General features: G+C 49.5%; 8 protein-coding genes and 2 non-coding genes across 10 annotated transcripts; 6 read left to right on the plus strand and 4 right to left on the minus strand.

Annotated features, from left to right (window-relative positions):
• Positions 1-4137: 4137 nt before the first annotated feature.
• Positions 4138-6772, plus strand: BDW47DRAFT_23700 (guanine nucleotide-binding protein subunit alpha). The gene is made up of 7 exons (XM_024818536.1): positions 4138-4468; positions 4554-4586; positions 4831-4994; positions 5060-5244; positions 5307-5470; positions 5523-5781; positions 5838-6772. Exons 3-7 carry the CDS (start codon positions 4865-4867, stop codon positions 6177-6179), a joined length of 1080 nt encoding a protein of 359 aa, XP_024672535.1. The 5' UTR covers positions 4138-4468; positions 4554-4586; positions 4831-4864; the 3' UTR covers positions 6180-6772.
• A 1583-nt stretch (positions 6773-8355) lies between these two features.
• Positions 8356-8427, plus strand: BDW47DRAFT_t69. Its single transcript has one exon. It is a non-coding gene; the product is annotated as a tRNA-Glu (tRNA).
• A 172-nt stretch (positions 8428-8599) lies between these two features.
• BDW47DRAFT_t77 lies at positions 8600-8671 on the minus strand. Its single transcript has one exon. It is a non-coding gene; the product is annotated as a tRNA-Glu (tRNA).
• A 2442-nt stretch (positions 8672-11113) lies between these two features.
• Positions 11114-12258, plus strand: BDW47DRAFT_125358 (mitochondrial 37S ribosomal protein mS38; the record flags this gene model as incomplete). Its single annotated transcript, XM_024816369.1, has 2 exons — positions 11114-11468; positions 11543-12258. 2 exons carry the CDS (start codon positions 11114-11116, stop codon positions 12256-12258), a joined length of 1071 nt encoding a protein of 356 aa, XP_024672536.1.
• A 967-nt stretch (positions 12259-13225) lies between these two features.
• BDW47DRAFT_117257 (V-type proton ATPase 16 kDa proteolipid subunit) lies at positions 13226-16351 on the minus strand (the record flags this gene model as incomplete). Its single annotated transcript, XM_024815054.1, has 7 exons — positions 13226-13290; positions 13359-13462; positions 13516-13672; positions 13750-13879; positions 14540-15952; positions 16005-16238; positions 16304-16351. The coding sequence occupies 7 exons, from the start codon at positions 16349-16351 to the stop codon at positions 13226-13228; spliced, it is 2151 nt and encodes a 716-aa protein (XP_024672537.1).
• A 1335-nt stretch (positions 16352-17686) lies between these two features.
• BDW47DRAFT_104997 (YqaE/Pmp3 family membrane protein) lies at positions 17687-18736 on the plus strand. Its single transcript, XM_024812460.1, has 3 exons — positions 17687-17923; positions 18002-18136; positions 18218-18736. The coding sequence occupies exons 1-3, from the start codon at positions 17907-17909 to the stop codon at positions 18237-18239; spliced, it is 174 nt and encodes a 57-aa protein (XP_024672538.1). The 5' UTR covers positions 17687-17906; the 3' UTR covers positions 18240-18736.
• Positions 18737-18883: 147 nt separating this feature from the next.
• BDW47DRAFT_23763 (uncharacterized protein) lies at positions 18884-19445 on the minus strand. Its single transcript, XM_024818537.1, has one exon. It carries the CDS (start codon positions 19351-19353, stop codon positions 19018-19020), a length of 336 nt encoding a protein of 111 aa, XP_024672540.1. The 5' UTR covers positions 19354-19445; the 3' UTR covers positions 18884-19017.
• BDW47DRAFT_104998 (uncharacterized protein) lies at positions 18884-20332 on the minus strand. The gene has a single exon (XM_024812461.1). It carries the CDS (start codon positions 20229-20231, stop codon positions 19539-19541), a length of 693 nt encoding a protein of 230 aa, XP_024672539.1. The 5' UTR covers positions 20232-20332; the 3' UTR covers positions 18884-19538.
• A 660-nt stretch (positions 20333-20992) lies between these two features.
• On the plus strand, positions 20993-23376 carry BDW47DRAFT_131332 (uncharacterized protein; the record flags this gene model as incomplete). Its single annotated transcript, XM_024817288.1, has 2 exons — positions 20993-21227; positions 21306-23376. The coding sequence occupies exons 1-2, from the start codon at positions 21199-21201 to the stop codon at positions 23374-23376; spliced, it is 2100 nt and encodes a 699-aa protein (XP_024672541.1). The 5' UTR covers positions 20993-21198.
• A 1101-nt stretch (positions 23377-24477) lies between these two features.
• Positions 24478-26100, plus strand: BDW47DRAFT_23776 (phosphatidyl synthase). Its single transcript, XM_024818538.1, has 2 exons — positions 24478-25047; positions 25108-26100. Exons 1-2 carry the CDS (start codon positions 24686-24688, stop codon positions 26045-26047), a joined length of 1302 nt encoding a protein of 433 aa, XP_024672542.1. The 5' UTR covers positions 24478-24685; the 3' UTR covers positions 26048-26100.
• The last annotated feature ends 596 nt before the right edge of the window (positions 26101-26696 follow it).

Raw genomic sequence — 26696 nt, forward strand, 5'->3', positions numbered from 1 at the left:
GGAAAAAAACAGATCATACTATGATAGATCCCTATCCACCCGTCACCACGAAAATAGCACCGGCAAATAAGGATCGACCGATCGGGATACTGGCGAAAGGGGTCAAACGCCGGATGGAAAGGAGGCCAAGAAATGGAAAATAAGAAATCAAAAAATGAAAAACTAAGAGAGAGAAAGAGAGAAAGAGAAGGAAGGAGAAACTTGGCAGGCTGTCAAAACCTGAAACGGCCATCTCATTATCCACTTTTCTACCTCTCCACCACCAGCCGTACGAACAAGGAGGTCGTGTGACTGGACAGGGGAGAGTCTGGAGGAAACATAGGGCGAACAAGTTGCCGAGAGAAAAACGGTGGGTCTGGATGCTTAGTAGGTCTGATTAGGTGTAGTAGACAGGTCTTCTAGACTCCTCAAAATAGAACCACGCGACATCTCTTACCTTTCTGATGGTGGACATGACAGATGCACTGGGCTGTCGGCATTCGTACCTCTCTGAGACTCCGGGTAGTGGGTACTATATACTCTGTTGCTGAAGAATTGAAGAATTGTGGTTAGCTGCCTAGGCCCGCCAGGCCTGGGGCGCACCTCGTACTTCCTAATCCGAGAAAGCGTGGGCAGGTTCCCCGAGTCAATTGGGGGCGCCTAGCAACGTGCGGAGACCTACCCAGATAATGGGAAATGAAGAGATACCACTAACTGATCGGGTACACCGCAGTGGCGGGATTTGGAGGTGAGAAACTCGCGTGGTTGCGACAGGTCATGCCACACACAGTCTGCGAAGATGCTGGCTGTTGAACTAACAGAACCGGCTGCTCCGGAGTAGGTAGGTACTTTGTTACGGGTGACATTGATCAACAACGACATGCACCGACCCCGTTTCAACGCTTGAGGGGTCGAATTTTGTCAAGCCACTCCGCTAAATGTCCTGCTTGGCGTGTGGAGTCAAAGGAAGAAAACCTACTTCTTTCGTGAAACGGGCTAATTTCGGGTTCCTTTTGAAAAACAATAAATAACAATGGAATGAATAAATATAGAAGTGAAAAAATTATTTAATTAAATTGATATATCGAACCCGATACGAGGCTCGACCCCGGAAAAAGGCAATATGATATATCATGGCATTGTGGCTAATGATAGAACGAACGAACCCACTTGATGAACACCAGGCTTTCGACCAACATCATGAACTGCAAGACTTGACTAGAGAGGAAGATGGGCCAACAGTAGTGGTAAATGAATACTCTCATCTTCCTTCTCGCTGTCACCCAGTGCCGTGGACGCACGACGTCTACTTCCTAAAAGGTACTAGTAGATAGCTCAGATTGCCATGTTGCTCAACGGGTACCTGTCATATCTACGGCTTATAGTTCTGGCTTCGGCCCCATGACTGCTTTATGATGGTCGATCATACATGTACCCCGTACACGGAGACTGTCCGGTGAGAAGCATAAATCACCAGAACGGACAAGTTCGGAGACAGAATTATCCTGTATAACAACCCTGTTGATCGGTGTATAATTCAATATTGGTCCTGTTATGAACAAGGTTCCTGGATGTTGTTCTCCTCCCCGAGCCTTGGATTCAGAAACTCCGCCTTTCTCAAGACATGATGGATAAGACTTGATCGGCGCCTATAGAGCGATAGGTCATGAACCTCCTGGTCGCGAGTTTACGAAGCACCGTACTCCATGTGGAGTGGTTGAGCAGGCCAAGACATTGGAATTGAATATTTTCCCACACAAATTGACGAACATGGTTCTTCTTAATTTATGACCTGTAGCTACCCGAACCCCTCCGCATATCCAACAGCATATGATCAGTTCGAGATCCCCATCGAAGCAAGCATTGCGAGCGGGTGAGTTTCCTCGACCAGGGGTGCAAGACAAGTCAAGAAGCAATCGAGGAGTTGGTAATGTATTGTAACGGACTGGAAATGAATACGGTTGTCTCTGCCTTGGTGTTATAACGGGGCGTATGTTTTGTTGCTTTCGGGGCAGATGAAACCGGAAGTCCGAGAACCGAGCGCCACCCGAATGTGCACTTTTGACTGTGTTTCCCTTCTCTTTGTTTCTTTTGAACAACAATTTGATTCTCTGCATTTAGGCTGACGTGAAGCTTATAAAATTTGACTGAGAAATAGACTTTGGAACATGTCATCAAATTTGTCTTTGACCAACAGTATACTCCGTACTTAGCTACACAGTTATGTACGGAGTACAGGAGTACATTCCAATTATTAATTTACGACGGGGGGTTACGGTGTATACAATGACACAATACACCTTTGACCTCCCAACTGAGTCATGACGAAACCGGTACACTGACTCGATAGATTTAACTTTTTATTTTTTATCCTTTAACATTTATCTTTCATTTTTCTATTTTTTTATTTTTTATTTTTATTCAATTTCTCTAACCCCACAATCAACCAGCAGAGATTAGTAATGCACCAGCTAAGAATATTAAAACCAACAGATCCAATGGAAGTAAAATGAAAATGAGAAAAGAAGGACTGATCGCGCTGGGGTCCCTTACGACCGTGTCCGTAATAATCCATCGCGTTAATGACAGGGGCCTTCAGAAAAGATCAACAGGCACCGGAACTGACCGTCATTGCTTTTTTGCTTTCTTTTTCTGGATACATTGACAGGACGTTGGCAGGATTGACTAGTGCAAGTGATAATGTCGGTTACGGAGAGTAAATCCGCTGCAGAACTAAACAAGCAACATGCCCGACCCCATGATTAATGAATGGGGCTTTTCTTGTACGACGGCCAACATGACCTGGAAAGTTGGATGTATGACTATGATGGCTTTGATGGGCACTTGAATAGTATTGTCGATCCGTGCATGCTCAGAATGCGTCGAATGGCGTATCAACCTCGTGGCGATTGTTCGGTTGCAGCGCTTGGCAATCCTCGACGCCTGAGGAAGCTGTCTGTTTCAGTAAAACGTGTTCCGTCCATGGTATTATGCCCGGTGTATTTTTGGTTTTCCCATCAGATCCTGTATGGATTAACGGAGTAGTTGATATTCAATAATGATACACGAGGTACTGAGTAATCATGGCCATAGACAGGCAAAAGGACTGAGAATACACCTGTTGGCGGAGTACCCCTGCATGCTGACGGCAGATGTCTCTATATATCTGTAAACTCCGATACTAATACGGGATCTCCTGCATGTACCTGACTAACGACCTGTACTGGAATACTAACAAAACCAATTGAAAGACAGGAGCTTGCATATCTAGTACTTACCTTAATCTCTCCATTTTCCAATCAGCTCCAGACAGGCCCAGAAACCAGAAGGAATGGAGAACTAACCATGAAAGATGAATGGACCCTCTCCCGGTGGATCCGCTACCTCTGCTGGACCACTCAAATGAACATTCCACACCCATTCCCCATCGACTCTATGACCAAAGAGGTAGGTTACTTTGGAGATAGATACCTCCGAAGCCTGCTAGTTCCCCCGCTAGATGACCACTAAACCAGCTACGGCCTGTCAGCCCGGTCAACCCAGCTTCTGCCTCTCCTCCTTGGCTCAGACTCATCTTTCTCTTCGGAAATCTTTTACCCAATTTCGCCGTATGGAGTCCTCAATATTAAATTGTTCTTAGTACCGAAGTCCCTCCCCCCGAACTAAATGTCCACTGCAGGATGACTACTCCCAAAACTTCTTAGCATCCGACCCGCGTTGGCACCATGACCCCCCCTCCCCTCCGATCGGTCTTGGTTGAATATAACCTGTGAATTGCGCAACATTATCTCCCAACGTACACCCTATTCTGATCCCACTCGGGTGGACTCCTCCTAACTTCCCTCTCTCATCAACCCCCCCACATTTGTCCCCTTTCCTTATTACCCTTTTGCCCGTTCTCACCCGGTGGGTCGGTAGACATGAACCGCTGACCAGGGTATTAATATACCAAACCCTCGGTGTCTCCCTCTTTTTCTTCCCCGCTTAGCGGACCTAGCTGCTGTCGGCACTCCTCCATCCTCGAACCCTCGATTTGACTTGCGCCAGTCCCTCCTATCCTCCTACCAAGAACCGATCCGGAACTCGGAACGCAGTGGGATCACGCTGGGTCGCGGGGCTATAATCTACGATATTATCTCCTCCACGGTTAAGTCGAAACAGTACTCCTGAACGCCCAGCTGAGGACGCCGGAACTCCCGAAACTAAATATCTCCGCCTTGGCAACGCACGTTTCAGTTGGAATTGGGAACACGAGGGCCAGAGTCGGAGCTTTGAATCTCGTCGTGTTTATACCTTTGCGGCTTCTTGCGACAGGGAATCTCTTCGGGGGTCTACAAGACGCAGAACGAGTGCGTCGTTGGTGAAGACTCGAGGTATCGATTGAAGGACACATTGGAGGTATATTCGAAGTCAAGCGATCTTGAAACTGGACGCGCTCGGGAGCTAGAAAGCGTCGACGATTTGGTCTCCATTCATCCGATATCGCGCTGTATGTTAGACCATATGCGCATTACTGCGCCATGAGCGACTCCTCAATAGAGGTTTATTCTGACTAACGTATTCGTGTGATGCAGATTCGAGCCGGGTATTGGTCGGATTACATTGGTGTAAGTGTCTTTCTTTCTTTCATGTCTTGTTTTCGGGGCTTCCGTGGTTCTGCCCCCCTCCTCGTGTTTGCGATCATAGCTCTGTTTGTATGTCTCGGGCGCCGGTTCTTGGATGGTCAAGTGACACAGTCCGAGCGTATCCCTGATTCAACTTCGAAGACAAAGACAATCGCTTCGGGGACGGCTCCCACTAAATCTTTAACATATGTGGGCAGCAGAATCGAGATCTGACTATCATATGCAGTTAATCCCGGTATCCGTGGGGCAGGTATTTCAAAATGGGGTGTATGAGCTCGAAACCCGTCGACACGACGGACAAGGATGCGCTCCAGCGGACTGCTCGGATTGAAAAGGTCTTGAAAAATGATAAAAAGAACCTGGACAGGACCATCAAGATTCTCCTTCTTGGTATGTATCAGGATTAGATCACACGGCGATTATGGAAGGTGTCGGAACTGACTGTGACACAACAGGTGCTGGAGAGTCTGGAAAATCGACAATCATCAAGCAAATGCGGATCATTCATTCGGGAGGGTTTCCTGATGAAGAGCGGCGTCAAACACGCGCGGTAATCTATTCCAACCTTGTAATTGCGTTCAAGGTCTTGTTGGACATTATACGCGCGGAGAATATCCAATATGAGAGCGAGAAGACACAGGTAGGCCGGCTGATGATTCCTCGTCAATGAGCATTTTGGGCTAACGGATATTCCTACTCTAGCCATTGGCGGATCTAGTGGACAGCCTAGAGCCTGACGTAGGCTGCGACGAAGCCTTTTCGGACCTCAAAGTGCGCGACGCTATGATAGGCATGTGGGACGACCAAGGGGTGCAGAAGGCCGTCGCTCGGGGGCATGAGTTTGCTCTCCATGACAACCTGCATTAGTAAGTGCTAGGATATGGGTGTATTGAGCCAACACGTGCTAACATATCCCAGCTTTTTCACGTCGCTTGACCGGATCTTCGCACCGGGCTGGCTTCCCGACAATCAAGACATGCTGCAAGCTCGTTTACGGACAACAGGAATAACCGAGACCCTGTTCGAGTTGGGTCAGATGAATTTCAGAATGATGGACGTTGGTGGTCAACGGTCTGAGCGGAAGAAGTGGATCCACTGTTTCGAGGGCGTTCAATGCCTTCTGTTCATGGTCGCATTGTCCGGTTACGATCAGTGTCTCGTAGAAGACCAAAATGCCGTGAGTTCATCCCGCATGCGCTTGGTGAAAATGTCATCCTGACCCCATCTGCTCAGAACCAAATGCACGAAGCCATGATGCTCTTTGAGTCTCTAGTCAACGGAGAATGGTTCAAGCGGAAACCTATTATTCTCTTCCTCAACAAGATCGATCTCTTCAAGGCGAAACTCGACGTCTCCCCGGTATCCAACCACTTCCCCGATTACAACGGCTCGAATGTCGATTTCGACGCTGCCGCCAGGTACTTCGCCGATCGATTCCGCGGCATCAATCGGATACCAGATCGCGAAATCTACGTCCACTACACGAACGCCACCGATACAACCCTGCTGAAAGCAACCATGGATTCGGTGCAGGACATGATAATCCAGAAAAACCTTCATACCCTCATCTTATAAGCGGGGACAGATGCTCCTCCTCACCAGGGAAAGATCGGCTTTCACGAGAACCTCCACGAGCACGAACCTTCGACTTTCATTTTTCTAATCTACCGTCCTTTAGATTGCATTCCCCGAGCGATATCCACGCCATGCCATGCCATACGATGCCATTTCGGCTCGCTCGGACCTACCACACACCACCACCTTATATATCCCACTTTCTCTCTCTCACTTCTCTGTGCCTAGTCCCCGCCCAAGGGCGTCGGGTCCTAACACATCTACTTATTCGGCACGCCTCATGAAAAGCCCATAGTACCCGGTGACCTTACGTTTCTTTCGGTTCAGCGAGGGTCTCATTCCATTTTTCCTATATAATGCAGATTGATACCATCTCCTCTTGTATTAATTTGATTTTCCTTCATGACACATTAATCATGTGCCGGACGATTTCGCCATTCTCTTTTTACCTTTCTCACTAATCTAATCTCTGCGTTAATTGATTTCCTCGCCGACTCTCCAGCCTTATCTACCCACTGGGATTTTCCGTCTCAAACTTCATCCCTTTTGTATCTTTTTACCCGGATATATAGTATTCATTCCATGCGCTTAGCTATCAGATAGAGGACATGCAATAACATGATCGATCGAACGGAAGTCCGTGTCCCAGCGGCTAAAATCTCGAAGAAAAGCCGGTCTAGGCGTAATTAAAATTGATTGAATCTTATCTATCTCCAACTAGGAAGTGGATCCTAAGGTTAATGCGGATTATTGTCATGGAGAGAGGTCAGCCACCGCGTTGCTAGTTGTGCGCTTATGGTATAGTTTAGTTATCGGTCTTGGGGATGATAAATCCTTCGGATTTATCGGATTTAGCATAAAGTTGTAGTTAAATTAGTACCAGCAGTCAAAGAAAGAAAGAAAGAGAGAAAAGGGAGAGTGGAGTGGAGCCTTTTCATGGGAGTTTTCTTTTCTCGATTGAGAGGTGTCTGATATCTTTTCCCTTCTAGCAACGAGATATTCCGGTAATACATCTCGTCCTCGGACAGAGCATTTGAAGACCTAGCCTGAACAGAGTCCCTCTCGAACCGTAGGCGAGGGTCTACTATTTCGTATTTTGCCGAAAGCGACGGGGGTACATTAAAAAGACGATACTTCCACTGAGGATCTATTACACTGAGCCCCGGTCCTAGATCCATCCATATGGTAAGAATGAGGCTTGCATGAGTTTCATCCAGGGTTCGAATCTCCAACTGCCAAGAGGTATTACTTTCATCGCAACCCCCGTGGTCGGCTGGGACTTTGGGGCTTGTGGTAGAACAATAACGCCTATTTTGAGAGACCAAGATGTCGTCGAAGCCCGGGTCAAAAGTGGGGATATGCCGGCAGACACATAGGTCCGTTTTCGCGGCATGGCCACAGCCGTGGTAAATTTCGTCGTGTTACTACCGCTATATCTTGCGTCCGCATACCTAAAGCCGGAAGCGTAGAGCAAATTCGAGCTTCAGCAGAGAATAGAATCATCGTATTATCCTGTTGGGTATCTCCTTCTGATGCCTTGTTGATAGGAGGCTGTATTAAGAGCGAGCCTTTAGATTTGAATCGGCTCGCTTTTATCTCTGTGTAGAGCAATGACTCAACGGGGATTCCGAATTCCGGTCCATAGTAAAACCTTCCCATGGCAAGCTGTAGGTGCACGAAGTAGAATCTGTAAAGGGTATATGATGTGGCGAGCGAGGGATAGATGGTCCACAAGGTACCAATTGGTGTAATCTAAGGCATCTGTGCGGTGGTTGATCTTGAAATAATATAAGCTTGGTAGCCCAGCCTTTTTCCACAAATGAAGTCGAAGGCAAATAAAGCAGAGATGGTACTGCGGTATGTCGCAAGAAAGCCGAGATAACAGCTGGATACGTCTGGTTACCAAGGGTATCTACCCCAAGCTATTGCTTTACTTGATATCCGAGATGTCAAACAATCGCTTGATATTAGAGCCAATGAATATAAAAGAAGCAAATGTGATCACTGGTCCTGTCCTAATAAGAAAAGAATATTGAGTGCAGAAGAAGAAAAGGGAAGGATAGGGGAAAATTGCCGTTCTTTGACGTTAGGGTTCAATGTCTCTATATCACATTGTCGATGTATGGATGTTCTTTAGGTGAAGACACTAAAAAGCACGCATGATTCATCGTAACAATCCGATATGGTGTAACGGCTAGCATCGCTGGTTTTCACTCAGCAGATCGGGGTTCGATTCCCCGTATCGGAGCTTACTTTTTGCTATTTTTCCATAACCACCTTCCTTTCAAAGGGATCTTTCAAAAATTGGAAGGTAAGCATGATTTTTTTCTTGTTAATCCTAGCCCAAAAAATGCAACGAACTGCCAAGAGGTAGATCTACCTTGCGGGATACCTAGTACAAAGAAAAACAAAAAGTTAAGCTCCGATACGGGGAATCGAACCCCGATCTGCTGAGTGAAAACCAGCGATGCTAGCCGTTACACCATATCGGATTACTATATTAAAATGGCCGCAGACTTTGACTTCTAGCCAAGAACTTAAAGTTTCAACAATCTATTATCGAATCTGGCACCTTTGGTATACTCATGATTGGTTTTGGAGCAATAAAACCCGGCGAAAAGTAATTCTGAAACTACACTCATTGATATTATATTTACGTTTAACTTGCTCGGACTCGATATAAAGGGGTATTTATTATACCTACCTTCGTCATGACACGCATCAAAACGTTTTGTTGATAGTAAGCCACCAAAAGCTGTCCTATTCAGGGCCCCATGCAGACTGTCTCGTTTCCCTTGAGTCTCCCATAATTTCTATCCAATTTTCCTCCACAAGCCATCATCATCATCATCATAATTACCATCATCTTTCGATTTGCTCAGTAATTACTACACTGGTATTTATCCACAACCAATCTCCATTTTCCCGACAGTCCGATGTTGGCGTGATAGAGTGCTACCTGATCTTTTCGTCATGGACGAGGCAGATGCGCAAGCGAGAGGTCATATTCGACATGAATAGTCTTGCGAGTATCGCGGCAGGCTCGGTCGGAGCTACTCGGTGTATCTCGGTCACGAAGTACCCTGATGGCATGCTTAACAAAACATTCCTTATGGCTATGGATAATGGCCGGGAGATTGTAGCCAAGGTGCCTAATCCGAATGCTGGAGCTCCACACTTCACGACTGCTAGTGAAGTTGCTATTATGGACTTTGTAGGCTTGTTCTGATAATAAAGTCTTACTAAAATGACTGGTTGTTGAGGCCAGAAATGTTCTTGACACACCCGCAACTCAAGTAAATACATGGAACTCGCACGCAGAATCGCATTCTTTGGATCTGAATTTATTATTATGGATAAAATTGAAGGGGTTCCGCTGTCTCGAGTTTGGGACACAATGGCACTGCCTCAATGGCTTCAAGTGCTTCTTGCTGTGACACATCTTCAGAAGCAATGGCTGAGTGTTTCATTCTCACATTATGGCAGCTTATACTACACGGGAGACGTGCAACCGCTAGAAGGCAGCTACTATTCTAATACTGGCGAGTCTGTCAGAGATTCTGGGTTTACAATTGGCCCATCTACAAGCCGGGATTGGTTTGATGCAGGTCGACCAGTGCTAGATGTTGAGAAAGGGCCATGTGTGTCATAATCTATATTATTACCATGCTCCTTACTTTACTAAAAAGAATACAGGGACCTCGTTAACACAATATCTACAAGCAATCAGGACGCGAGGGTTAAAGGCAGTTGAAAATATCAAACTCCCAAAACAAATCGCGTTATTCTGTGCCCCAAAACTCTACCAGCCAGACAGAAAAGATAATCACCGCTTTAGCATGGTATCAACAAGCCATCAATTCTCTTTTGCCAAAGAATCGAGCTATCTTTAGTCCCTATCTCTGACATGATGATTTACATGATGATAATATCTTTATAGACCCACAGAATCCCGGAAAGATTACGGGTTTATCGAATGGCAGTCTTGTCATATTTCATCTCTGTACATGAGTATGCCGTCCAAAACCTATTCATTGGATGGCGGAAACTCATGCAAGCTAAAACCCGGATCTGTATTAAGTTATTAAATACCGAGAAACAGCAGCATATGGACTGATCTTTCTTGCCCACCGAGTGTTTGAATATGGCGAGGCGCACTTTCAGACTTTTCTGGTCGATCTGAAGGACTCGTGGGCAGAGGTACCTGCCGTTACTCATGACAGCCCATTCCCCTTTCACTTTTCGGAGGCAGATCTTCAACGCATCAAACCGGATAGTGAAGATGCAGTGGTATGAAGGAGGTCAAGGAGAGAATGGGTGATCTATGGCCAGACAAAGGCTTCATCGAGCATGAGCGGTACGGTGATTGCAAAGCTGCTCTCGCGGAAGTCAAAGGTCAGATATTGGAGCAATTGGTTGAGACTGATGAGGAAAGGGCTGAGTATGAGCCATATTGACCTTTTGAATAAACTCCTGTACATTGAGAAAGGGGCACGGTAATTTATTGACAACAGGGAATATATTTGCTTTACTCTAGACCACAAACTCTTTCCCTTATAAGCGTGCTCTCACCAAGTCTATTCTTAAAACTGACTGATAAGTGACCATATCATAAATAGTCTGATTATGTATACGTTTACTTACAAAAAGCAGAGGTACTGCAGAAAATCAAGAATATATAACTTCAAAATCTCCGAAGACTGAAGTATACGGTTTGCAGATCCGACATATGCCTAAGGCTGTCACAGTTTCTTGCCTGAGGCCGTCAACCAGGTACGATGCGCCACGCGCCACGTGACCGGGCAAGATCATCCGCCTTACCTAATCGGCGATTCCGCCTGATCAGTTTGACTTCATTTCGCCTCTGGCGATTCTACCCGGCTTTCTTCCGAACAACATCGGCCTAGCTCTTGGGCTTGACGACACTGACCAAAATGCTATCCTCCTCGTTGCGCCGCGTGGCATGGACGCCTCTTGCGCCCATCTCCGGCATCTCTCGCTCTTCCACTCAGACTTTGTCAACCTCCTCCAACGGTCTTCTCGGCGCCACTCAACATGTGCGTCAGCGCCGGTACTCGTCTTCCTCCTCGAAACCTAGCGATGGCTCCCGACGGGTAGAGGCCTCGTCTCAGGCTCCTACGAAGGGTGTCAACTCGGGGGAGAAGCGTGAAGGGAAAGCCTCGAAACGCCGTGGGAAGGACAACGGCCGCAACGGTCCCAAGTCGAACCAGCCGTCAGCGTTTTCCAACCTGCCCAGCGTTCCCTCGACGCAGCACCTGCAGCCTCATGGTGAGTTCAGGACGATACCTCCCTCTTCAGACACCCAAGGTTCGCCCAAGCTAACTATATTCTTTCTTTCGCAGATGTCCATGTGGCGTCGTTCTTCTCCATCCATCGCCCCATCTCCGTCTCGACCACCGTCCCCCCGACCTCCACCGCCGAAGCCTTCAACGCTATCTTCACAGCGAAGAAGCCCACCAAGCAGGAAGCGGACGACGTGATCTTCACGCTATCCGCCGCCGCAGACACCATGGAGAGCTCAGCCCACCAGCTCGGCGAGCAAGAAGGCAGCGCCCTGGGCAACCACTTCGAGATGGACCACCACCCCGACAGCAGCCTTAACATGGCTGACCTGAAGGTCTCCGTGGAGGATCTCGCCAAGCGCTTCCGCCCGTTCAACCCGCCTCCGGCCCCCGTGCCGTTCGACGAGGCCAAGGCCGCCGCCGACGCCGACGCCGCCGCTGCCACCACCGCCGATCCGGACAACAACAGCTACTCGGCTGTCCTGACCATCCACGAGTCCACGGACGCCCAGGGCCGCAAGACCTACCAGGCTCACACGGGCCCGTTCGTCCGCTCCCCGGAAATGGACGCCCCCGGCGCCGCCGACGAGTCCAACGCCGTCATCGACGCCCCGCACAGCAACCCCGGCGCGACTTACGTCGAGCGCTCGCGCAACAACCGCACCATGCACGCCATCAGCACCCGGAGACGGCGCTTGGCGAAGATGAAGAAGCACAAGTTCAAGAAGCTGCTGCGGCGGACGAGGACCCTGAGACGGAAGCTCGATAAGGCTTGATCGTGAGATATACTGTTTGTATGTCTTGATTGACACTGTGTCTAGCCTTTCTTTCTCTCTCTTTTATCCTCTACCAGTCTTGTTCGCCAATGCACCACAGCTCCACAGTATTTCATATATGAGATTTGGAATCCTCCTCTTTCCTTCCATTATATTTTCTTCCTTTTCCACATAAAGGATCCTTATTTTTCTTTGATTCGCTAGTTAAGCTTTGTGGTGTTTGGCTTTACTTTGACTTTTTTTTTTTGTCCCCCGTACTGCATAGTTTCTCTCGCATAGTCCGCTCATAGACAATATTATTCACATATCCCCATTCTTCAAGTATCTTTCGTCTTTAGTATTTCATCTCTATTCACTCAGCTATTGTTTACTTTGCTCTTGACGAGGCGTTGCTAAGACTAGATCTCTTGTAAATGGGGATTTGATCGGACTCTCTGCGGTGTTGGGTAGGCAGGAGATACAGTCAAGTACTTAGTAGTTGCTAGGTAGGCAGTAGGCAGTTTTACAAATCAGAAAAGAGTAAAAGATACAAACAGGCAGGCAGGACGACAATGATAAAAGAAGCCGGAAAAGAGGAAAAAGGTGACCATTCAACATTGCAAAGTAGCGATCCTAACTAGGACCACTGCGAACATTCGTAGAATACAGCCCAGCGTAAACACACTACCCGTAAGATGCTGTTTACTCTTAACACAACACCTCCTCCACTGCTTCAAAGCTAATGCTACATCACTGGGTAGTGCCGTCCGTATATGTTCTTGCTCGATTATAACATCCTGCCCTAGCAGCCCATCCAACTCATCCAACTCGTCTGTCAAAGCCCAAGAATAGCGGATGCGCGCTCGGGATCTTCGGCAATTGCGATTTTTTCCAGTTGTACCCAGTACAAAAGAAGAGAGTAGGCTAGAATTTAGTCTCTCGCTTGGCGGTTTGTGCGTACGTCAATTTCAGTGGGGCGATCGGCTCCTTAGCAGGAGACGTCGATGCTCGAGCGAGAGTTCATGAGCAGGGCAACGATGAGACCGTACAGACCTGGGGTAACCGAGGTTAGCGGGGAAATCAGACACAGTAGCGGAGGTGTGTTTAGAGAAATGACTCACCCAAGACTTCAGCGAAAATGAGAATCAGAATCATGCCGACGTAGAGTCTGGGTTGCTGGGCAGTTCCACGGACACCAGCGTCACCGACGATACCGATGGCAAAGCTGTTAAACCAAATTAGCCTCAACCTTTTCCAATAAGACGTGGTAGCACATACCCAGCGGCCAGACCAGCCAGACCGACGGCAAGACCAGCTCCAAGCTGGATGAAACCAGTGTACAACGGGACCTTCTGGTTCAGGTCGTTCGCGATCAGGACCGACACGACCAGCCCGTAGATACCGATGATACCCGCCATGACAATGGGGACGATGTCTGTGATTCACACGGAGTCAGCACATTCATATCCACCACAAGACTCCTTTCAATCTGTTGAGAAGCTTGTGACGTACTCTTGACGATCAGGTCGGGCCGCAGGACAGCCATGCCGCAGACACCGACACCGGCCTTAGCGGTTCCATAGGCGGCACCGAAGCAGGTGAACACGATAGCGGAGGTGCAACCCAGCGCGCCAAAGAAGGGCTATCAACGTAACGACCATTAGAGATGATTCCCGAAAACATAACCGAGTGGTGGAGTGCATCGACACGAGGACGAAGCCGATCCGTCGGGACTGTGCAGAGCTTTGCTATCGTGGACATGGGACAGTGGTACTCACCGCATAGACAGGGCTATCGGAGAGCAGAAATTAGCACACGAATCTTTAAAAGGCCACACGAGTCACGTTGAGGTATAACCCCGGCATGACAGCCCAGGGTCTGGGAAAAGGAGTCCGGTCGGAGGGATTACGTACCAAAGTTCGGTGGCCATTTTGGAGGGTTAGGTGGACCCGAAGGAATCGAAATAGAGGATCTTAGAAAGGAAATAGTTAAGAAAGGCGGACAATGGGCAGGTTCACCCAGGTAGACAAAGGGTTGCGATGATGCGAGAGCTTCTGAGGACGAGACTGGAGGTGAGAGTTGAGGCGAAGACGCAAAGGGTGTTGTTGCTTCGCGGCTGAAGCACGGCCGCCCACGTGATCCCGGCTTGGCGTCGTCCCGTGCCTCATATAACCATCTCTCGTCACAACGTATTCAACATTTTACTGAGTTTCTAAGGTTGGATTTGCATGCGTGTCGTATGTTACATGTCTATTCATACACTATAAGTAGCCTTGCAGGCCTATTCCAGTATTAATCCAACACGAGTCCCCGGAATATCCAACTTCGTCCGAGACTCCTCTACTCCTCCCAGTCCCTCCTCGCTCTGACATAGCTCGGCCCGAACAACAGGCTGGAGATAGGTGATTGCCTTCTCAGACAGCGCGCCAAATTGCTGAGGGATGAGTGTCAAGTCTTTTGGCAGTTCACCGCCAGCCTGCACGGCTGGATCTTCACTGTCGGACACAACACCGAACTGATACGAAACAGCATCTTGAGACGTCGCCGTGTCTAAGCCGCCCTGCGAATGATCGGCGTCCACAGAGACGAAAAACTGGATATAATCCCCAGCCTTGGCGACCTGGGAAAGCTCGGATAGATCATCGATCATGGCACCTTGACCGAACGACGGCAGTTCTATCTCGGATGCCAGGCTATCGCCGGAAAACACACGATCGATCGTGCAGAGCCCACGCGTCTCACTCGAGTCCAAAAAGCTAGTCTCATAGTCAAGTGACAGAAGGCCCTGTTTCTTTCCCCACCCGCCTCCTCCGCTCATGACACGGTGAAGTTTACCGCCCGTCCGGATAGCCCGGGTGAGGGGCTCCTGGGATCCATCCGGGGTAGGCGAATCCCCACCAGGAGCCTCGACCAGGGCCCAGACAGAGACTCTCTGGTCGAGGATATTGTTTTCCGCAATGTAGCGAGGAAGCTCTGTCTCCAGTTCAGACGACGCGGGCATCGGAGTGGTCGATTGGCTGTCGGTGTGCTTCGATATCTGACGGAGAATATTACCCATGCTGGATATCACCCTTCTCCGCTGACCCACGGGATGCAACGGAAGTACCGTAGAGCTCTGGATGGCATTCGCCGTCGATGTAACAACGCAGCTCGACAAGTCGATAGACTGGCCCAATACAAACTTGCCCGCTTCCGGGTTGTAGGCCCAGCGTGCCCCGAACAGCGTATTCTCTTTGCCGTTGACGAATATCGTATTAGCCAGACGTAGTCCGACTTCATGGACCACTCTCTCAGGAACAGAGGGCTCCGTTTGTTGGATTGAAAACACGAGGGCAGACTCATCGGCTTCCATAGTCCTCAGCCGACGGGGCGGAGCTGCTTTCCCTTGGATCTGTTCTGGCTTCACAAAAACAACGGACATTCCCTCGCTCTCCGTCACCTTTTCGACATGGTCGTTTCCCCTGGTTCCTCCGGTACGCGGTAAGGGTCGGGGAAGTTTATCGACCAGCGCAACAACCGTGTCGACGGAGCCGGAAGAGTCTACCACGTCGGAGTCACGATATAAGTGATTGACCCATTTTTCGAGGAACTCATTCTCGGTGTTGATCCACTGCGCGAATGCAGGGGTTGCCAGAAGGACGGGAATAGCTACCGGGCTCGCGAGCGATTTGGGAGGTAAAGGTAGGCTAGATACAGATAAGATATCTTCGGGAGTCTCTTGGACGGTTAGCCAGTCGCTCCGGCTGTTGAAGACGCGAGACGCTTACTATACTTTCAGGGGTCTGCGTCAGCCACGTGTATGCGAAAGCTTGAGCGCCCGTGTTCGACGAAATTTGGCGACGATGCTCTCTCCGTGCGACAGGTAGAGCTCGCCGAAGAGACCGGGCGTCGATGTGTAAAGAGCGACAGCCAGACACCCAGCGGAAGGGCTGGGTGGCCCGCGTGGGCACGGCGACCGGGGCAAGCCCGAATTTCATCGACATGTGCGCATGGAGGCCACACTGATCGGGTTGATAGAAATGGGTCCAATTGACCCAGATCGCCAGGCTAATTTGTGGCGGTTCACAGAGGGGAGGGCGGTGTTTTGCGCGATCAGATTCGCGGAGGATGACATTTTTGACGGTCGGTGCCAAGACCTGGAGTCAGTGACATCTCGGTCATTGGCTCTGAGCCCCAGCATTCCTGAGGTTTGACTCTAGATGATCCTGAGGAATTGGACGATGATGAAGTACTTATGATATCAACTTGCAGGGGTCTTGTGATGGGATTGTTTTGGTGCAGAATAATGTACCTTACGCCTAGGCAGTCACACTACTCCATCTCAGCTTTGTTGATTGTAGACAAATATCGTAAAATGTATACCCAACCCACATCTACGTCGACTCCGTCTAGTTCATTCTGATACACTTTTTGTAGCTGTAATAGAAATAGTTCATTTCTATTTGGTAGAATAGATGATTTGAAAACCACTACCTTGGGATAGACATGGACGTTGCCAGATTAGACGACACTATCCAGGTCTGGCAGTAATGACGTACCTGGGAGCGTAATTTCGAGACTTCAAGTACCTTACCTCGACAAGAAAGAGATTGGTTGGAACCCCGTTTCCCAGGGAAAGAGCAGGGGCAAATAATGTTCCGTTCGCCCCTCTCAAGGTCCTGGCGCGTACTGGGAATTATTTTCAGCATTAGTCCAGGCAGATAGGGCTGTAGGGCTACTCTTGGCCCACCACTGCGCCCCATCTGGCTGTTATTCGATATGGAGTCAGCCTCGGAGCTGTGGACTTCAGTTTATCTATAGTAGGCACATGCATGTTGGAACTAACTTCCCAATAAAAATTATGGTAACCTGGGAGAGAAACAACTCCCATAGCCACCGAAGTTCGAACCCCCTGAGTTGCCAAGCCTCAATCCCAGGCAACAGGATAAAGCAAACTGTTCACTGACAGAAGGTGACATGACAGCGGGACCAGGAAATGAGGAAAGAAAAGACAGCCTGACAATCCCTTGCAGCCGAGGCTGTGTCTTTTCTCACCTTTCAGTCAACTGGGGATAGAAAGATGCATGCCCACGTATGAACGACGACGACGCAAAGTCAGCCGATGGTGTCGCCGTATCAACCAAGTCTTCAAGCCGGGATGCGAAAAAAAAGTCTAGGCAGCGGGAAATCCCAGAATAATGATGTTCATTAGTGGCGTTACGCCAATCAAAAGATGCGCATCACGCATGAGCCACAGGGTTGTGTGGATCCATGACGTCGCGTCTGGTCAATCCATTGAAAGCATGATTCTCCTGACCTAAATGAATTAACCATCTTGGCTGTGTATGGGGAGGAATGCGCATCATTACTCGCTGAGCCTGTTCTCGGGTTCCATAAATATTATTTCTTTAGTAGAATTAATGGCAAATTAGTAGGTGGTGGTTATTATTATCGGGGCTAGAGAGAGGTACAAACAGCCGTGCCATGATTTCTCTCTGGTGGATTAGGAGTTGCCGCCCTTGATTTAAAAACAGTTAAAGAGCCCGCCGATTCTCTCCCGTCTTTTCTCCTGATTTCTTTTACTCTTTACTACTGTATTTTATCGTTCTCCCATCTCTCCAACTTAGAATCAAACCAATAACCAACAATCTATCTTTAATTCATCTGTCTCAAAGACACATCCGATCACCATGCCTTTCACCGCCTCGTGAGTATTCTCTCCAACATCTCGCTCCGATGGGCGTCTGTCCCGTGCTTCTGTCCAGACAGCTAATCCGCGAAACAGTGACATCTGCAAGATCATCTTTGCGATCATCCTGCCCCCTCTGGGTGTCTTCCTGGAGCGCGGCTGCGGTGCTGATCTCCTCATCAACATCTGTTTGACCATCCTGGGCTGGATTCCCGGTATCATCCACGCTCTGTATGTTTTTTACCATTCCTTCCCTACGACCTCATGTGTCTACGTCTACGCTCAAGTGGCAATCGCTAATACTTCCTTCAGGTACATTATCTTTAAATATTAGACCCGCTTTCAACCTCTTTTCCATCCGACCGCCCGCGACCACCGCCAGCCAATTCGGGTCCATCAATTCGATCGATCGATCCATTGATTTTTTTCTTCAGTGGAAAATCTGTCGGCCGTCTTTCGGACTTCCAATTCAACGGGAGGGAACGGTGATGTGTGTCAGCAGTACCTACTTTCCCGTGGAATGATGGTCGACCCACCCGAGTCTAGCCAAATGCAGCCGCGCCACTTGGCGGCGACCCCCATTGGATAGTTTGGTTGCGTGAAGGTCAGCGACGTGGTCTCTGGCTTCGCTGTGTTGTCATTGCGATGGAGTTGGGATTGATTGATTGTTTCCTATGCCTTGACTGTTTTCTGTTATGATTATTATGTCCTTATGCTGGATTCTTTTGTCTTTTTTGTTCCGGATGATACCAGCTCAACTGTGGTCCTGGGCTCTGTTTTTTTTTTTTAAGTAGTCTTTATCCTTAATTATGATCTTTATCTCTGGGAAAACTTCTTAACTGGGTTATGGCATTGGCAATGCTTTGTCTTGTCTGAAGCCTATTGATATTCCTCCGTAAGTCGTTGGGAGAGTTGTGCCGATTTCATAGAATTATTGCAGTATTCAACGCAGGCATATACTCGGTATTGAACTCGGTAGATGTCTAATTGTGATAGTAGATGCAGTGTGACATGAGACGGGACATTAAGCGCCGGTCAATCAGTATCTATTTGGAAAGCCGTCTATGCCGCCTGGAGTCGCGATCCATAATCTATGCAAACAGGTCCGCCCGTCATCTTATTAAACAGTTTAATCCTTGGACTCTGAACGAAACATTAGTGACGGTCGTCATGCGCAATGAGTCCACCCATTCATCTGGCAGATTATCTCCGTATACATTCTCCAGGTGCGCCATGTAGTGTGGGGCTGCAACTTTATTGTTTAATAGTCCGTGATCCGAATCGTTCGCGGCAGCATTTGGTCTCGCGGTCGAGTCCCATTTGACGTAACGGGGGGCTGATGTAGTTTCCACGGAAGGATCAGCAAACCGTAGAGTACTGATTTCAGACGAGCTCGTGCCTCGGCGGGCGAACTCAAAGACCGTGCGTCTTATGTCCCGGGACCCCATCAAGTAGAATACCAGCGAATGAAAATATGATAATGTATGATGAGAAGCAACCGAAACACCGTGTTGAAAGACGAAGAAAGAACAAATGCAGTTGAGGAGCGCTTGAAAACAACAGTGACGAGTGGGGTAAGGAGCTCTGAAATGGAAGCTCGTCCGGGCAATCGATCGATCCCCTTGTGACCGGACTAAAGATTGGTAGGTGCGAGTGGCTCATTCCCGGTCAGGCCCCTTTTATGCAGAAGAACCGCCCGGTCGTTGAGAAATGCTTGATATAGCGCTTTGGGAATGGTTCGCTCCTCATCTTCCCAAACTTGATAGTCCAGCGCTTCCCAGATTTGCAGTTGCCGGATGAAGTTAGCACTTGGTTTGACTTTCTGTTTCAGTTGAACGAAAGCCCTTGTTTGCTCTAGCTTCATGCCATACTTGCGCATCAGATAGGCGATGATAATTGTTGGTGAACGAGACACTCCCAGGTCGCAGTGGATGAGTACCGCTCCTGCAGGTGCATCATGCGGATGGTCGTCTACCCCATGGCTTTGGCGTCGTTGGACGCTCAACGACTGCGCTGATGGTAGATCGGACGATATCATTTCGTCAATAAAGTCGCAGATGTTGTTCATATGAGCGAGGAGGTCCTGTGTCGAGGACTCTGCACATTGAACCCACTTATGCCGACTAGCTGGAATCCCTGCCTCCCTTGTCGTAGAGTTCCACCAGACCCATCGAGCATCAGTAAGTGAAACCATGGCATTGATACCGTTCTGTCGTAGCATCTCTCGTCTGAATGACGCTTGGACGTTTCCGAGGAAGATACCCGGGACAATCTGGCTCATCCGGGCCGCAAATATCATTTCCCATCTCTTGCTCCTGTCCTCCATGTTCACGCAGGATTTTTCTCCAATATCTCGTCGTTATACCGAAGCTACTCGACGAAGAGGATGGTGAGGAAACGACGACGTTAGTAAAAAGCGGTGTCGAGTCATTGTGTGGTGTTACGAATTGGGGTGTCATCATGGTCGAGTTGATATATCACAAGCCCCGTGATTTCAACAATGAATTGCCTGGTTTATCAGGCCAGATGCTGTGGAAACTCTACTTTCTAAGAATAGAGTAGTTCCTGCCAACGTAGCAAATTCTGATTCATTGACACTATATTATGGGGGGGTTAATTCCAACCCAATCTGCCAACTGTTCAACGCTATCCATGTATACAAAACCCCCCACAGACGAAGTAGGCGACAGATCGTCAATCGCGCTGCAATTAAATAAGCTCGTCAATGTTCCGGGCCAGAAGCGCCCAGACCCCGACCTTGGTCAGCTGACTTGGGGTGTCCTACATCGGTTTGCTTCGCGTCGGCGCCAACACGGCGCGTATCTCGACTCCTCTTTATCCAACCGTGAGAGGGCGCCTACCACCTTCACGCTCGGTTAGTGGTGACCACCTCGTCACCACTGGGCGCGATGCCCGAGTGTTTCATCAAGGCGCCTATAGGGCGTAAGATTTCATCATCTTCATCCGAAATGGCCGCTTGTGCAGGCCCAAGCCAGTCAATCTCACGGTCGTGGAAGGGGGATCTGCGTCTTGACGCCGGACTATGACCCGATGAAGTCCGCGGGGATGGGTTTTGATTGCTTAATTGCGAGATGATTCTCGCGCCATTCTTCAGAATGATTCCTTCTCCGTCTTATTACTTGTTACATAGTTTTCTGGACAACTTCAATCGACGACTGTGATTCTTGAACCTCTTCCCCGCGTCTTTCATTTTCGCATTTCCTAGGGAAATGGTCTGTTATACGCTCTTATGATTATTGGGGCCATGTGCAGATCCGATATTGCAGCGGGCTATGAGACGCTTTTGTTTCAATTTACTTCGGTGCGTTGCGTTTGACAGCGACTTTCATCCGCGTTGGCTATGAAGGTATCAATGCGCTAATGAGGCGTTCGCAAGTAGCCGCAATATGCTACTACCCGATATGTACTGGGTGGTCATAGCAGTCCTCTCTCTCATTCCACTATGCCTGGCTAGACCAGGTCAAATAGTGCAAAGTACGGCGTCGAAACCCACATACTTCGAAACCATCCCGAACTGCGCGTTACAGTGTGTCGAGGCGTTCATTGCATCCGATTATCAAAAAAGTGACTGCCCCGGGGCGTGGGATCTAGGATGTCTGTGCAGGGCGAAAACAGTGAGCGGATACACTTTGGGGGAGGCAGCCTTGCGATGTGGTCTTTCGACGTGCTCAATGGAGGTTGTGCTGGGCTCGAAGGTCTATTCCCTTTGTGACTCGATTACTGGAGCCCTCCCACGGACACATGCCACCATCACCGCCACGGTCGTATCCACAATATCGAGCGATCCTAGTCCACCGACGAGCATAATTAGCGGTTCGACAAGTACATTGAACCCGGAGACTGAAACCCCCGGGCAAGGAATAACGACGACGAATAATGTGCCAACCGCATCTGTCACTAGCTTCCAGAGTCCTGTTTCAGCCAGCAATACACAAGAAGATCCTTCTAGCACGACCAGTGATCAGCCGGCTTCTGACACTGCGCCTCCGAGCTCTAACCACCTCAATGCGGGGGCAGTCATAGGGGTTTCCGTGGCCTCTGGTGTATCTGGGTTCTTCATAATTGGGGTCGTGTTATTCTTCTGCTGCCGCAAATATCGGCGTCGGAACCAACAGCCCAAGGACCGTGACTTCTTCGAAATTGGTGGGGTCATGTCCGAGCCTCCGGATTTCTCACTTCCGCCTAGGCGCCCCTCGCCAACGCCTAGAGGACCTACTCCTATGGCTGACGCAGGAGACACCAACTCAGACACGGTAAGATTGGTGTCGCCGTCGCCGCCGGAGTCTGCAGACCACAATCCGGCAGTAATAGTCACGAGAGCCGATGACGATGATGGCAATCATCATAGAAGAAGCTGCCACCAAGGTCGGATTGGCTTTGCCTACTCCTCTACCTCTGACCTTGGTGCTTCACCGACTCAGTCTTCCCCACGAACTGCTTCGGACCTCCTCCCAGACAAGCCAGCGTACGGGCTTTGCCCGGAACCCTTGCGGTGGAGTCAACAGAAGCATCTGAACCCTGCTACTGGCGAAACTATGTTCGAGGAAGAAGATACAAGCTCGAGAGGTGTTGTGGGCGGCCTTTACCAGTATCCCAATTTCCCGGGTACAGCAGGACGTTACAGGAATGGAGGCCGTCCTAGATACGGTCGTCCTCCGATGATGGGATTGCCGGCCAATCCCCGCGCGATGCTGTATGGCTTTGGGAAATCACACAACGGCATGGTGACCCCGAGAGGGTGGGACCCACGCAAGAAGCCAGTATACGCAAACGCTGGCGAAAAGATCCAGCCCTCACGACGCGCCGACATACACCGTCTCTCACCCATAGAACGCTGGGAGAAGGATGTTGCGAGTTACTGGCACAACCCGAATTTCGGGTACGCAAGAGGCACCGAGCGGCTCTCGTCTCGCAACGCGCAGCGGCGTTCATTTTACAATCATCACTCGGACAGCAACCCCCGGGATGATCCAGTCAACACTTTTCAAACCGTCGATATCAACGAGGACTCACGGTCGCACCGGGCGTCCCGACACTCCGGCGGATTCACGTCTCTCAGTCCCGTGAGAGAGGTTCGCACACCAGTCGGCGATATGCAGAAAACAGGGCAGCGGGATAATGTCCACCCTGCCCCACAACTGGGGATGTATCCCCAGATTCCACCTTCTCGAGCCGTCAGCCCGGTGCGAGAGATAGTGTCCCGGCCTCGAATTGTGCGAGGCGACGACATCAAGAGAGTGGAGATCCATCGCGGCAGACCGCAACCCCCCACCTTGACGGTCCCTTACGCTCCTGACGACTACTGGCTGGATCCCGCTTCCCGTGCTTCATCTGACCGTCGGCGCTCCACCGACACTCCTTTCTGTATGCCGAAGAAGAAACCAGTACCGGTGGAGCGCAATCTTACGCCTTCTCGACTAGGATCTGACTTGATCCTTCGGGTGGATTAATGTGTTTATCTACCTATTCATGTGTACTATATTTCTGCTGTGATATGATTCTGGGTAATCATTAATATTATATATAGAGTGAGAGTCATTGAAAGAAAGCATATGGGCAAACAACTATAACCCAATAATTCCTCAAACCGACTGTTCACAACCCTAAGCCTTCTCTCCTGATGATGATTCATGACTTGAAGTCGAATTATCCCGTGTGGATGCCATCTCTTCGAGTCAAAAAAGCCTGTCCCGTTCTGGCTACGGCTCGGCCGAGCACGGAGTCACAACCGGATACCATAACAATAACATCATGACGACTAAGTTTAGATGCTAAGCCGCAGTTACATCATGACGTCTTAATCATCGTGGCCCCTTTCGTGTCCGTGATTCGCCGGGGGTTGATCGGTACGCAGTGGTGTGTTTCGGCAACCGAACACTGTGGCGATGACGTCATAATGGCGACTTGATCTCTCCTTGCTTCGTACTTGTTATACGGGATTTGGGGTTCATTGTTGAGGTGAATTTCTCTGTCTTTCAGGAGATAGGTTGTATTTACCAGAGATGTAAGTGTGTTATAATAACCGCTTCTTTTAGAATTTGTCCCTTTTTACTTTCCATTTTAAACTCCTTCTCGTCGTCTAATCTTATCTCTGGTTGGTGTCAACCTTGCCTATGATATCAATGGTAACGACAGAACCGGTCTAGACAGTGCCAGACCCGCCGAATGGGGAACAAATCAGCGTGTCCTGGGGTGGATCCGCCGTTGGAATTGACAGTCTGAGGGACATATTTGGCCAAACCTGGCAATGAGGTTGGCCTCTTCCTGAATAATAAGAATTCTATTATCGAGAATCGTCAGCCGCGATGTCGTCAATGACGGACCCACGGGTGGCTTCTCCATAGACTCTCATGTTTTATTTAATGGGGCCCTAGTTCCACGTTCAGTGTAGTACTTCTGGTCTGTTTCGACAACTTTTTAACTTGACTTTTGTATTCGATATCGACCCTGATCGTCCTTCCAACGTGTCGATTCGCAACTACAGTGACAGCGGTTTCGAGTAACCGTATATAATCAGCAGTGTCACCCCGCGCGTTCTCAGTATCTCCGCCCTCTTCCTCCCAACTGTCCCAGATATAATCAGTGTCTCGCACAAACCCCAACTCTACCAACTCTCGACTAGCGCTTTTGTTTGCTAGAAGATACGGAGTATAGTATACTCTAGTGGCGATCAACCTCACAATACTCCGTCAGAGGCCCCACCAGTGTTACCAAAACCAGTTATCCGGTCTCCACCCCTCGTTCAAACTGTACCACAACATGTCAATGGCGACCACCCACGGATTAGAAAGCCAGGTCCCCGGTCTGGATATACGTCGGACCGATCTCCCTACTGGTCCCAACGTCGTCGTGCCTCCGAAGGACTTAATACCTCCCACCGACCCCGAAATATCAGCCATCGAAAGGGAAATGACGAAACAACAACCGCAAAAGAATGTGTCTTCGGGCGGAAACCCCGTTGCAAATGCTGAGCCCATCGACAAGCGGCCTGTCGCTACGGCGGACCAGTTTGCCTTTGCGTTCGACATCGATGGCGTCCTTATGAGAGGCGGGAAACCGATTCCGGAGGCGGTTGATGCTTTGAAGTATATTAATGGAGAGAATCCCTATGGGGTGAAAGTGTATGTCTTCCCTTGCCTCCCTGGCCTGAACTAGATTGATTGTCTAACTTTTCCGTCTAGTCCCTATATTTTCTTAACAAATGGTGGTGGCAAGACTGAGGAAGAACGATGTTTAGACCTCAGTCGTCAACTCGAAATCGAGGTGTCCACCGGCCAGTTCATCTGCGGCCACACCCCCATGCGAGAAATGGTTGAAAGATACAACACCGTGCTCGTGGTCGGTGGCGAAGGCGAGAAATGCCGCGTCGTGGCCGAGGGTTACGGATTCAAGGACGTGATCACCCCCGGCGACATCATTAAAACCCGCCAGGACACCACCCCGTTCCGGAAATTGACCGACGACGAGTTCGAGAACTCCCGGGCCCGCGATCTCTCCAACACCAAAATCGACGCCATCTTCGTGTTCGCCGATAGCCGTGACTGGGCCGGCGACCAGCAGATTATTCTGGACGTGATCATGACCAAGAACGGTCACCTGGGCACCCGGTCTGAGACCCACGAAGAGGGACCTCCCGTGTTCTTCTCCCACACTGATGTTGTCTGGTCTACGTCCCACGAGCACTGCCGGCTCGGCATGGGTGCGCTCCGTGCCTCCCTGGAGGCCCTCTACAAAACGATCACCGGCAAGGACCTCGCGACGACTGCCTTCGGCAAGCCCCAGCTGGGTACTTTCCAGTTTGCCACCAAGCTCTTGCAGCAGTGGCGCCAGGAGATTCACGGGATCAACAAACCCCCTGGAACCGTCTATTTCATTGGCGACACGCCCGAGTCCGACGTCCGCGGTACCAACGAGTTCGACCGCATCAGCGACGCCACCTGGTACTCGATTCTGGTCAAGACCGGCGTCTATCAGGAGGGCATGGAGCCGCGTTATCCGCCCAAGCAGGTCACCGACGACGTCCTGGGGGCTGTGAAGTTCGCCATGGATCGCGAATTCAAGAAGAACCCCAAGGAATTTGAGGGCGAGAAAACCGAGCAGTCGGGTGCCATCTATAACTGATTGGCGCGCTTTTGCGGCGAAGTTCTCCACACGCTTCCTTTTTCCCCTCCTTTCTCGCCACCCGCCGTATATTCGTGGTCCTGGGTTTACTGCCACCACGGTCTTTTTACTGATACCTGATTGCCCCTCGTTCTCGGGCTCGGATCATTCCCCTGCGAGGGCGTCTTTGCCCAGGGACGGACAACCTTCTTCCTTCATCCTTCTTTCTTAATTGCATGTTCTTTTCTATAGGAGGAGTACTAGGGCATGGATCCACCAGTGGCGTTTCAGGTGAAAAATTACATTTGGCAGAGGGGGACACCGTTTTTATTCCAACTCGGATCTCTTCGTGTTTTCCTAGTCTAAGAGGATGCATGGCAAGAATTACTAGATATGATATAATGAGATTATGATGCCTAAGTGATGATTCCATTCCGTCTAGTCAGAGCGTAGGTAAAATATCAATTGGATGTCTTCAGTCATACATGTCATAGAACTTCTACATGTGGCGAGTCCAATGTCAGCAATTAAGTCACTAGTGAGCAATACGCTCTACCATGTTGCTTAACTTTTACTGCACGTAGTACAGACAATCCCGAGAAAATCAACGTATGGGCGATCCCCAACAATTCCAAAATTAAAACATTATATCCTGCAATATACAGCTGTA

The sequence above is a fragment of the Aspergillus candidus genome, assembly GCF_002847045.1.
Source record: "Aspergillus candidus strain CBS 102.13 unplaced genomic scaffold BDW47scaffold_19, whole genome shotgun sequence".
In the NCBI taxonomy this organism is placed as follows: domain Eukaryota; kingdom Fungi; phylum Ascomycota; class Eurotiomycetes; order Eurotiales; family Aspergillaceae; genus Aspergillus; species Aspergillus candidus.

Bases quoted from the DNA above. Each gene is read 5' to 3' on its own strand.
- BDW47DRAFT_23776 (XM_024818538.1), top strand. From the start codon at position 24,686: ATGTCAATGGCGACCACCCACGGATTAGAAAGCCAGGTCCCCGGTCTG. The intron at 25,048-25,107 runs GTATGTCTTCCC...TTTTCCGTCTAG, and splicing joins AATCCCTATGGGGTGAAAGT to TCCCTATATTTTCTTAACAA.
- BDW47DRAFT_104998 (XM_024812461.1), bottom strand. From the start codon at position 20,231: ATGGAGGACAGGAGCAAGAGATGGGAAATGATATTTGCGGCCCGGATG.
- BDW47DRAFT_23763 (XM_024818537.1), bottom strand. From the start codon at position 19,353: ATGGGGTCCCGGGACATAAGACGCACGGTCTTTGAGTTCGCCCGCCGA.
- BDW47DRAFT_104997 (XM_024812460.1), top strand. The intron at 18,137-18,217 runs GTATGTTTTTTA...TACTTCCTTCAG, and splicing joins CCCGGTATCATCCACGCTCT to GTACATTATCTTTAAATATT.
- BDW47DRAFT_23700 (XM_024818536.1), top strand. From the start codon at position 4,865: ATGGGGTGTATGAGCTCGAAACCCGTCGACACGACGGACAAGGATGCG. The intron at 4,995-5,059 runs GTATGTATCAGG...GTGACACAACAG, and splicing joins CATCAAGATTCTCCTTCTTG to GTGCTGGAGAGTCTGGAAAA. The intron at 5,245-5,306 runs GTAGGCCGGCTG...TTCCTACTCTAG, and splicing joins ATGAGAGCGAGAAGACACAG to CCATTGGCGGATCTAGTGGA.